At 39.5% G+C, this 10,912-nt stretch overlaps 1 protein-coding gene across 4 annotated transcripts in view; it reads right to left on the bottom strand.

The window, feature by feature from the left end:
- Positions 1 to 672: 672 nt before the first annotated feature.
- The window catches only part of MAP4K5 (mitogen-activated protein kinase kinase kinase kinase 5), a 125,345-nt gene continuing 115,105 nt past the window's right edge, over positions 673 to 10,912 (bottom strand). For all 4 annotated transcript variants that reach the window (XM_039329460.1, XM_039329459.1, XM_039329458.1 and 1 more), the window contains 5 exons: positions 9,878 to 9,946; positions 7,313 to 7,405; positions 6,231 to 6,301; positions 5,264 to 5,319; positions 673 to 2,464 (listed from right to left, as the gene is read on the bottom strand). In XM_039329460.1, the coding sequence (XP_039185394.1) occupies positions 2,377 to 2,464; positions 5,264 to 5,319; positions 6,231 to 6,301; positions 7,313 to 7,405; positions 9,878 to 9,946 (377 nt within the window). In that variant the 3' untranslated portion in view covers positions 673 to 2,376. The remainder of the gene's footprint in view (positions 2,465 to 5,263; positions 5,320 to 6,230; positions 6,302 to 7,312; positions 7,406 to 9,877; positions 9,947 to 10,912) is intronic.

Below are 10,912 nucleotides of genomic sequence, written 5' to 3'. Positions count from 1 at the left end.
AAAAAGTAGAATAGAAATGCCTCTTGCCAATTTCAATATGATAGTTATTGAACAACCATCTACATCCCATTCTCCCTTCTGATGGTTCAGGAAGCATGTATGATTTTATGTTTACACACCTAAAGAATTTTAAAGACTGAATCCACGCTGGCCGTTGCAGTCTCCTCCCCCCCACCCGCCCTCTCTGTCCATGGCAGCTGACAGCAAGCAAGCGAAGATGGAGGCTAACATTTCTGGCCTTAGATTCCTGAGATTCTCATCGAAGCAGAGATTCCAATATAAGCCAATACATGCTACTCATTCTGTTCTAGATTGGACCTCCTGGACTCTTCCTGAAATGTGAATTCAGAGCATGTTGTATCCAAAATTGAGAATGTTATCTATGTGGAAAGACATGGACACACATACACCCCCTTTAATAAATGTAGAGATGCTTCTGAATGAAGTTAAATAGCATTGTCTGCTACCATTAAAATAGAAAATATGTAGGCCCGAAATACGTTGTACCAAGACTGACACTGTTTCAAACTGTGAGGGCTCTGCTAGTTGGGAAACAAACTGCATTTCAATCTATTTTGTGATATACACAAAAGGAGTTTTTTCTTAGGAGGAAAAATGAACTCTTTCATATGCACATATCCATGTTTGTCCCTTCAATAAAAACAGACATAGTTTCATGGGGATATTTTAATTGGGAAAACAAAAAAGGAAACAACATGGATGACAGCCTTGAAAAAAGGATAATGGAGAAAATAAGATTTCCCAAGATTTATTAGACAATACTGCTTCTTATATATATATTTATACCATACCACCAAGAAATAAACCTACCACTCAAATGTGCCCAAGTTGAAAGAAATCTTTCATTTCTGCTAGGAACTGCATTTTCTCCAACTTCATTCTGGCATAGTATAAATAAAATACGTGTCCATGAACAAATTAAAGCATTTAAAAACTCCTTGAAACATGCAGGGGCATTATGTTTAGAAAGGTTTATCCAGTCCAAGGCATTCTGAATCCCTAATTTGACACTGGGGCGCATTAGGAGGGTTACTGTGGGAAAAAGCTGTTACCTTTTTCCAATAAGACACACTTTGGGCAAAGCACAAGCACCCGATACAAATGGCTGTCACAACCTAGAGGGATCACTCTGTCAGCCATTGGTGACCAATGCAGGACAAACCTCTGTCACATCTTGACAGCTGAGTCAGGAGCACAAATGCTTGTAAATCTGGATAAACCTTGTATCTCTGTTCCTCCAACATGCTTATGAGAAATGACATGGAATGTGGCTTCCCTCCTCAAACGCACAATCATATACACACAAATGCACTGCATAACTCACCCTATATCTATTTTATACTTTTTGCCAATCTTACAGGCTGTTACTGATCCTCACTAAAACTCACCTTGCATTTCATACATAATTTCAATCAATACCAAATGATCTTTTATGACCAATTCCACAAGCCAATCCTATACGAAATATTCTTGTACAAAACTGCTTTTATATAGGAAAAATGTTTTCTTTTTAATTTTAAAATCCTCTCTATATAAACACCTCCCTTCAACAATGTCCTATATCTAAAAAAAGGTCAAGAAGAATGCTGGGTTTTTTTTACAATTGTTAAAAAAAAAAAAAAAAAAAAACACCCATCCACAACCAAAAGCTGCTCTGCAACCTTCGTGTGCTGGAAGTTAAAATGCATCACATCACCCTAGCAGCAGATTAATAAATAAAGATTAAATAGTGTTTCTTTACAAATCCACAGAGAATGACTGTGTTAAAAAATAAAGACATAAACACAACTTCCTGGGAACCTCTGCTGAGGATTCCCTGAAACGGGGATATTTTGGTGGCAGGGGAGAAAACCCACAAAGGCCTCACAGAGGAGAAGTTAATTTCCACTGGGTCCTGCCCTACAGGCATCCCCCCTTTCCTTATTTTGCTGTTGACTTCAACTCCCAGTATCCAAAAGTAGGCATTGTCAGAAGATGATAAAATCAGCAGCCCAAGCCATAAACCTGAGCATGAAGAAATCCTGTCCCAAATCATTTTGACTGCATTTGAGATTTTTCCAACATCCATGCTTCTGTAGGCCTAACAAATAGAAGGGACTGATGATCTCACAGCTTTTATTAAGCCAACAACATAACCAACCACACAGTGGCAAGGGAGAGAACAGCTGCTTCCCAGCTGCAAGAAATGTGCAGTTCTTGATCCTAAAAACAGGGTCCGTTCAGACATCAATCGGAGAATGTGAAGGCAGGGGAAGAAGAGAAAAGAGTGCCACAGAACATATCTTGGAGATCGATAAGAGCGGCTTCCTTAGGCAACATATTGCTGGCTCACAGTTCAAGTCGATTCACGGTTGCTTAGTAACTGTTCTCGTGGCCTGCCAAAATGTAGAGATTGCTGTGTGCTGTTGGATTATCAGTCGGCCTGCTTTCCAGCACCACCACCCTACGGGGCAAGCATAGAATGGGTAAGTCAGCAGTTGTTGCAGATATCCCGGATGCTGTTCCTTAAGCATTTGCTACTGGGCCATTTCTAACTTGCCAATCGCCTTCCCACCCATCTTGGCACCCATATTTTCTTACACAATCACTCATGCACAGTAAATATGCAGAGATGATACAGAAATGTTCCTTCAAGGTGGAAGTAGGCATTTTACAGCCCGCAAGCAACATCCGGTCCTTTGGTTGTGCCTACCTGGCTCATGAAAGGTTAACCAGAAATTAAATAGGGCTTTACCGCCAGAAGTACTGATGAGGGAGAAGTTAATTTGCCTTGGCAAACCCGGCAGGCTGGGCAGTTCTCCCTCTTGGAAAGCAAGTAGCTTGGTCTCTCCTCGGGCTGTTGGAGACGTGATAGACTGGTCCCTCCTAATGGCTGCTGGAGGTGCAGTAGAACAGTCTCTCCTATGCCATGCATGCCATACAACTGTATTGCTTTTATTTTGAAGAGAAATGTCTTTTTTAAAATTTATGTATGCGTGTGCATGAATGCCTATGCACCTTCACAGCCCGATTGATTCAGACTTCCACAACAGTCCCAGTTTTTCATCTGGCTCCTTGGGAAAATTAATTGCCACCCCTGCTTTAAAAATAGGGTTTGCAAATGGCAGTCCCTGAAACTACGAGATGTCTTAGCTTGTGCCTTTTCTCAATATTGTAACCCTTCAAATACTCTCAGAATAGGGTAGATGGAATTGGACCCTACAGGATTCTCTCAGAATCCAGGATTCTTTAAACGAGAAGGCAACGTTTTAGTCCCTGAGAGTATCAAGAAGTCTGATACTCCTGATATTCAAGAAATTTGAACATTATACTACTACATAGTGTTTGGAGATCCCATATTTTATATATCTATACATTTATTTGGATGAGTGGATGTGGTTTTAGCATCTCAATGCAAATGTAAAATGTGAAGGGAACAAAAAGGAAAAATTAAAATCTTACTGCAGGAAGGTTAATATGATTTAACAGACAGTGAAATCTGTTCAGATGAAATTTGGGACTAGAATTTTAAGGATTCAAGGTTATACCTTATTCAAACGGAAGTAGACAGACCGAAGATGAGGAGAACAGCATTATAGGTGAAGGAAGAGCATGTATTAATAAAGAACCAGGACTATAAGTATGAGTGTACTGGGTAAGAATACAGGAAGGGGAAACAGCAAAGATACTACAGTATTGTGAGGGTATGCTATAGACAAGTCAGGCAGAAGATATGGATTGTTGCTTCCTGGACCAGATTACAAAACTTTCATGGAAGAGAGGCACAGTAATAGGAAATTTCAACTGTGAGGTCCTTGGTGCTCTCTGACCCTGGTTGTTTTCTTGCAGACATTTCAAACTACTGTGTTTCCCCGAAAATAAGAACCAGTCTTATTATTTATTTATTTATTGCCTCCAAAAGAGGAAACAAGTCTTATTTTCAGGGAGTGTTTTTTCCATGGTCTCACCTCACAGCAATAGCCCCGCCCCGCCAGCCTACTTCTGCCGCCACTGAAGAAAATGCCTCTGCAGCTGAAAATGGAGCTCTGGAATGACGTGCATGGTGCCCCCTGGCCTGCATTTTGCTGTGAGAGGCCTTCCAGAAAAGCCTCTGCAGCTGAGAACCGAGCTACAAATTGAATCCATACTTCGGTTCTTGACTGCAAAGGCCTTTTCGGAAGGCCTCTGACAGTGAAATGCAGGCCGGGGGGCACCACAGAAGAAGTGGGCTGGTGAGACGAGGCATGTGTCAAATTTATGGGAGGCCTGGCTGCAAGGGTAAGCGGGTACGGGGCACGTGGGGCAGCTCCACCCTCTCACCTCTGCCCTAGGTTGATTTTTAGGCATGTGTCTTGCCCCAAAACTAGGGCTTATTTTTGGGGTAGGGCTTTTATTAGGCTCACTTCCAAAAATCAAGCTAGGGCTTATTTTCAGGGTAGGCCTTAGTTTCGGGGAAACACGGTAGGTAACATCATCAGTGCTGGGGTAATGAAATATCTGCAAGGAAATCAAGCTCAGAGAGTACCAAGGACTCCACAGTTCAATTCTGAGCTACAGATGTTCTCTTCTATCAGACCTCAACTGTTGGAACACCATCTCAGCCAAGATTGCAAGGTCCCCAAATTTCTTATCAGTCTTTGTGACCGTTTTACCGTTTAGAAGCTTGAACAAGGGGATTGGGTCTCCTCAGTCTGATCCTAACTAACAAGGACTTAATTGAAAAAACTAAATATAGTGGAGATCTTATGAGAAAGTGATCACACTACCTTAGGTTTCAAGATATTACTGAAATGAAGATAGTAGGATAGTGTACCCTTGAATTCAGGAGCATCAATTTCTTGATGCTTAGGAGAAAAAACATTAGATAGAAATAATCAGATCAAAGAGGGGGCAAAACAATTTACACAATCTGAAGAGTGCTTTATGGAAGATACCTCTGGTTCTCAAACTACTTCTATAGTGGGTATATATCTTCTCTCCCTTCTAGCTTCATCTTCTTGGAATTTTGGCTTTGGCCTTGAAGCTGCAGAGCATCTGCTGTGTTTGTTAGAGGGCTGAGATTATGAGAAAGGTTTGTGTATCAATCAAAAGGCATGGTGCCTTAGACCTGCAATTGCCTGGCCATCACACATTGGTAGAAAGGTGGAAGAAGGCAGTGGCAGAAGAATCCCCTTAAAAGGATAGGGAAACAATAATAATTTCTCTAGATGTACAACTTCCCTTTTAAAGGAGAAAAGGTTGCAGGCTGCTCTTCTCAGCTCACCTGTCAGAGCCCAGTAAACGGAACACCCTTGTTTCATCAGAGATCTCCTGGGTAACCTGCAAAATAGCAAAAAAGGAACACAATGTGAGTAACTGGCAGAAGAGCATCTTTGCCCATTTGGAAAAGAACAAACCTAATTCAGACTGCAAATGAGAACTGTTTCAAACGGGCCATCAACTTTTAATAATATACACACACCGAGTCATTTTTGCATTATGTACTAAACTCTAGTAATGCAATTCTTCCTCAGCTCAGAAAAGTCACATTTGTTTATACAGGAGGAGAGATTTTTATATATAGTGCTGCAAATATGGAGCACAATGGAAGTTGACAGGGATTAAACCTAGGGCCCATGACAAGAAATAGGGCATCCTACTATGGTCTTACTCAAAACTGATCAAGGAAATTCGCCTATGTTTTTTCCAATAGCAGATTCTACCCAAGTTAAACCAGTCTGGGACAATACAAACATTTGACATTTAAATAGCATTATACCAAATATCTCTATAATCTTTGACAAAAATATTGTAAGATAGATCAGTAACATTTCCATGCCACAAATTGGGAGAAATTGAAGTCAAAAGAGTACCAGTTGGTTAATAACAAAATCGCTGAGCTATGATTTGAATGAAGAACTCCTAGCCAGTTCAATAGTGCAATACTATGTGCAAAGGAAGCTGTATTAAATCAGATCCATGAAATTCAGTGTTGGGTGTTCCCATGAGCAGGAGGAAACAATACCTATTTATCACTACCTAGTAAGCTATTCTTTTTCTTTTTTGCATCAAAACAAACACACTCTGCCTAAGATCTGTCTCTGAGCCAATAAAACTATTCAGGTACAGATTAGAGGCAACAAAGTTGATTGTGTTGTTCAGGATTTCTTTATCTGTGACTGGCACCTTCCTAACTGAAGGATAAGGAAGATAACAAAACACTGATCAATGACGCTCTTGCCCAAACTTACTTCATCAGACTTAAAACTTTTGCCTTGCATCCCATGTTTCCAGAAGGCCAACACGCTGTCCTGGAGGCACACTGCAAGGAGAGACACAATGTAAGACTGATTAGGAATGCTTGGGGATGAGCTTTCTGAGCAAAGGGAAGCAAATCCAAGAGATACCAATTTATTAGCCAGACTTTATTGTGTTCCCACCATATGTGAGAGATCCCAATGAAAGGAAGAAGGATGGAAACATCTGTGGAATGAGTGAATCTTGGGTAACACTTCCAAAGCCAGGGGAATCAAACTGTGTTAAATTTCCATTGGCTGATGATGAATAAACATAGAACAAGCACCCCATTTTCTCATTGAGACTCATTTTTCATGTGTCCCTGCTAAAGAACAATTCCCAAGCAATGGGGCATAATATGTCACTCATATTACCACTTATCTGCCATTAATCAAAGAGAATTTATGATCACAAATGATCACAACAGAGGGATCTTAAAGGTTAGTCCAGGTGTAAGCAACCTTGGCTCTTTTATGAAGTCCACGTGTCATAAAAGAGCCAAGGTTGCCTACCCCTGGGTTAGTCAGAAGGAATATTCCCACTATAAAAATTGCAGCATTAAACCTAAAAACTGGCCCTTGGTCAGGAAAGCACAGGCATTTGAGGATAGAGAGGGCTTCTTTCCAATGCTTTCTTTGCTTACATTTCAACTTGTGAATCTGTGGTGATTTATAACAGTTTATCATCTATCATAGGAATCAGTAATGTGGTCCCTACTGGCATTCTGTCTGCAAAACCTCTGAATAACATCTACAGACTGCCCCACATTAAATAACTTCCATTTAGGGAGATGCTTGCTAAATCTTACATAATTTTAGCATTCTGGATTGAGATCTTAATGAGATTTCAATGAAGGATGCTGAAATCTGACAAAGTTTGGATAACAATCCATGACACATCATACACAGAAGAGCTGAGAATGATATCACAGAAATCTTATGATGTTTTAGTCTTTAAAAATGTTTGCAGTGCAACCTTCTCACATGTGATACAGTCACATCAGGCACATTAAATGATAGGGAAAGCATTTGCTCACCTACAGATTCAATGCAGAAATCAAAACTTAGTTCTGAGGCCAACTTCTTGCTTGACTTTAGTTTACCATGCAAATTCACAATCTTCACAAATCCTTGATTGAAAAAAGCAAACAATATAATAGTAATAAAAGAATCTCAGTACCAGGTAGGCTCAAAGCCTGCCTTCAAAAGCAAAGGAGAAGAACCTAGAACTTCATTTTACTTTCTATACTAGGGCTCAGCCAGCCTCACTCAGTTTAAGGTCAAATCAATTGGACAGATTTTTCAAGAGACATGGTTTGAATTATGCAGACATTAAAAAATGTTTAAGATAAGATAACCTTTATTGTCATTTTTTACTGTGGACACACTGGCACACATCCAAAATGAAATTCTGTTGCCTTTCTCAAAAGGAAGTCTCTATCTACCCAGACACATATATGACACACATTATGATACTGTCCATTTTGAACCCATAGCGGAAGGAGGAAGCTTGAGAGTTCACAAGGTTGATGCTATATGGAACAAAACTGACTGAATCTGGATGTTCTGCTTCCGATGCCACCAAGCCTCCTCCCAGAAGGTAACAAGGAAAAGGAGGTTGTGAAGAGGGTGTGTAGTGTCCCAGACAATCTTACGGACCCTACTCGAGCATCGCTAATATGCTATGTCCTAAACAGAAGGAAGTGAACTACCAATAATCTTTTCTGCCATCCTCACCACTCTCTGCATTGCCTTCCTGTCTGAAGCAGTGATGCTTCCAAACCAGACTGTAATGCAATATGACAGGATGCTCTCGACTGTCCCTCTATACTATAGAAAGTGGTCAGGACAGGGGAAGGAAGATGCGCTTTTTTCATGCAACACAGAAAACACAGGCGCTGCAGTGCCAGCTTCACCAGTGTCTCACTGTTGAGCGACCAAGCTAGCCTACTCGTTAGCTGCACACCCAGAAACGTAATGCTGTTAACCACCTCCACGGTGAATCTTTAATACAGAGGTATGGGGCTGTGCTTGCCTTTTCTGAAATCAACAACGATTTCAGAAATTCACCATTAAATTCACTGTTTTAAGACTACTGAATTCAGTGGAGATTATGTATAGAAATTTTTAGACTTTTTCACTAACTTAAAAAACAAATGTTATTTTCCCTTCCAAATATTCACAAGGTTTTCCATATTAGAGATAAGCTCATCTGTCCCCAGATCAGTAAATTTATCTATCATCTCTCTTTCTTCACCAGTAACTTTTCATTCACTGTTGTGAAAATGTTTAATCTTTCTTGAACCAAGGCCCACCATTGGCTCATGAGGGCCAGCACAGATATCCAAATAAGCTGGAGGCTGAAGCAAGGCCAGGAGAAAACTTAAATATGATTTTGTAATTAAAAGTAAATTGCACTGATCAAACAAAGATAATATAATTAACTGCCATGTGTCACGTTAAAAAAACTTGGCTTCTTGGTAGGTAGTGGATTGTATAGCTCGGCTTTAATTTTGACATAATGATGCTGAAAGCACAACTAAGAATGACAAAGACATCTGTGATTAAGGTGTCTTCAGATTAATAGTTTCAGAACAGGTGGGGTTAATCAGCACTTCACTGTGTCACAATCTGTTTTTTCTCCTTTCTTTACTTGCTTTCTATTAAAAATTATAACAGTTACAATACTGTATTACTTTCTGTTGGGGGTCAGAAAAGATTGATCAAATCTTGGAAAATGTTAACTTTTGTGTAACAATGATATAGGAGTCACTCCTGCTTCTCACCACTTGGGGGCATTTGCTGAAGAAATATTCACCACAATGAAATTGTCAAGTAATACATTTGGCTTTACTAAGTGTCTATGACTTTATTACATCCTATAGCAAATGTGGGCACTGGGCCTAGTTAGCATCCATTCTGCAGGACACCAAATGATGAAAGTTATGCCTTGCATCCATGTAGTACTGTAGAGATTGTCAAAAAGCTTAGTGGTTTGTGCTGTCATTCCAAGATGTCACAAACACTGCCTCATATTTCTGAGGCTGGAAGGAGGTGTACTGAAGCTAAAAGCAGGGAGTTGCACAAATCTATTTTAGCAATTTGAAATAGTCTGGTTTTGGTTTGCTTGCATACACTGGCCAGAGTGAACTGGGATGTTCTATAAAGGCTATAACATAAATAAATCCACATAAATAAATTCAGAAGCCTCATGAGAAATCTATATACTGAGCTTGAGGCTATCATTTTGTTAGTCTAATTTACAGAGAATGGCTTCTAATGCTAGAAGCACTGGAGAAGTGAAGTTTTCAGTTTTTCTTGAGAGTGAACTTTCCTTATATAAAGATGGCTTTCAATTAGAATCACTGGAAAGAGATCTTCCCTTTCTAGGATCAGACAAAACACTAAAAGAAAGACCTTCTCAATGACAACACCAAAATGCCATGTGTCTGATGTCTACTGTGATATTTTTCAGCATCAGATAAAACTGAATGCATTCTTAATAACATCTTATCTTCCTTTGAGGTATTTATTCCTCCTGGTTTATATTATGCCCCATTTTCTATTTTCTTTTAGACAGAGTATAAATCTCATTCACTTACTGTCCAAGCACACAAGAACTGTATCTCTTTCCAGCTGAGTGACGTGGATGGCATCAAGTTGTTGACAACCTTTAGGGGAAACGAGTGATTAGTCTGTATCCAAAACCTCAATGCACCTAAAAGCTAATACACATCCAGTTACGACATCAGAAGCCATTAAAGTTGGTTTGAAATAAAAAAAAGCAGTAAGAAAAATTAAAGAGATTCAATTTCATGGCATCTTCAGCTCAGATTATTTTTAGGGCAGTATTTTAATCATCGTCATCTTCTTACTGATGTCTAGAACAAGGGTAAGGAATTATAAATTATCTAAAAATGTTGCTGGATTATAATGTCAAGCAAGGAGGCTTGATGGGAATTACAGTTTAGAACCATTACCAATACCTAATACTGCAAGCAGGAATTATGCATATAATGAGTATTTTAGAAGCAACCCATTGTCTATTATGTAGGTAAATATGGCTGGCCAAGAGCCCTTGGTCTTGGATTACAAGAGCTTTAAAAGGATGTTGCAGGTAATAACATACTTTCCACCCATTCACTTAGGATGCGAGGAGAGAAGCAAGAAATTAAAAGGGAAATAGTGCAAGAAGCATTGTTCTGAAGAAAAGGGAAGGAAAGGTTTCCTTTCTTAATCTGTCATTTTGAACACTAGGATAGCATAATAATGTCACTTGATAAGCAACATATCCATTTAATAAATACATAATGGTACAAAAGCAATCTTTCTGTGACTTTTGAATTCCCTATCATTTCTTTCTCCTGTTAAAAAATGTGCTTTTATTGTCCCAGAATTTGTCCCTCACTGATCCTAAACCACAGACCTGTTGAACATTCATAGAACACTGTAGGGAGAGAGCTGCCTAAAAGGACAAAAAAACCCAGAGGAAATTGGTAGCAGCTTTTCTGACTAAGATTTCCTGAATTGCAGCTCAGTTCATTAGATGCATCTTGCAGAACATCTGCTTCTATTATGAAGTTTCTTTTATTAGGAATCATTGCTGTAATTCAACATCTGTCAAAAAACCCCTACTG

Source organism: Crotalus tigris, unplaced genomic scaffold, assembly GCF_016545835.1.
Source record: "Crotalus tigris isolate CLP2741 ecotype Arizona unplaced genomic scaffold, ASM1654583v1 scf7180000024398.1132909, whole genome shotgun sequence".
Classification (NCBI taxonomy): Eukaryota; Metazoa; Chordata; class Lepidosauria; order Squamata; family Viperidae; genus Crotalus; species Crotalus tigris.
Note: the sequence above shows the minus strand (reverse complement) of the source record. Positions and strands in the feature narration are given on the sequence as shown.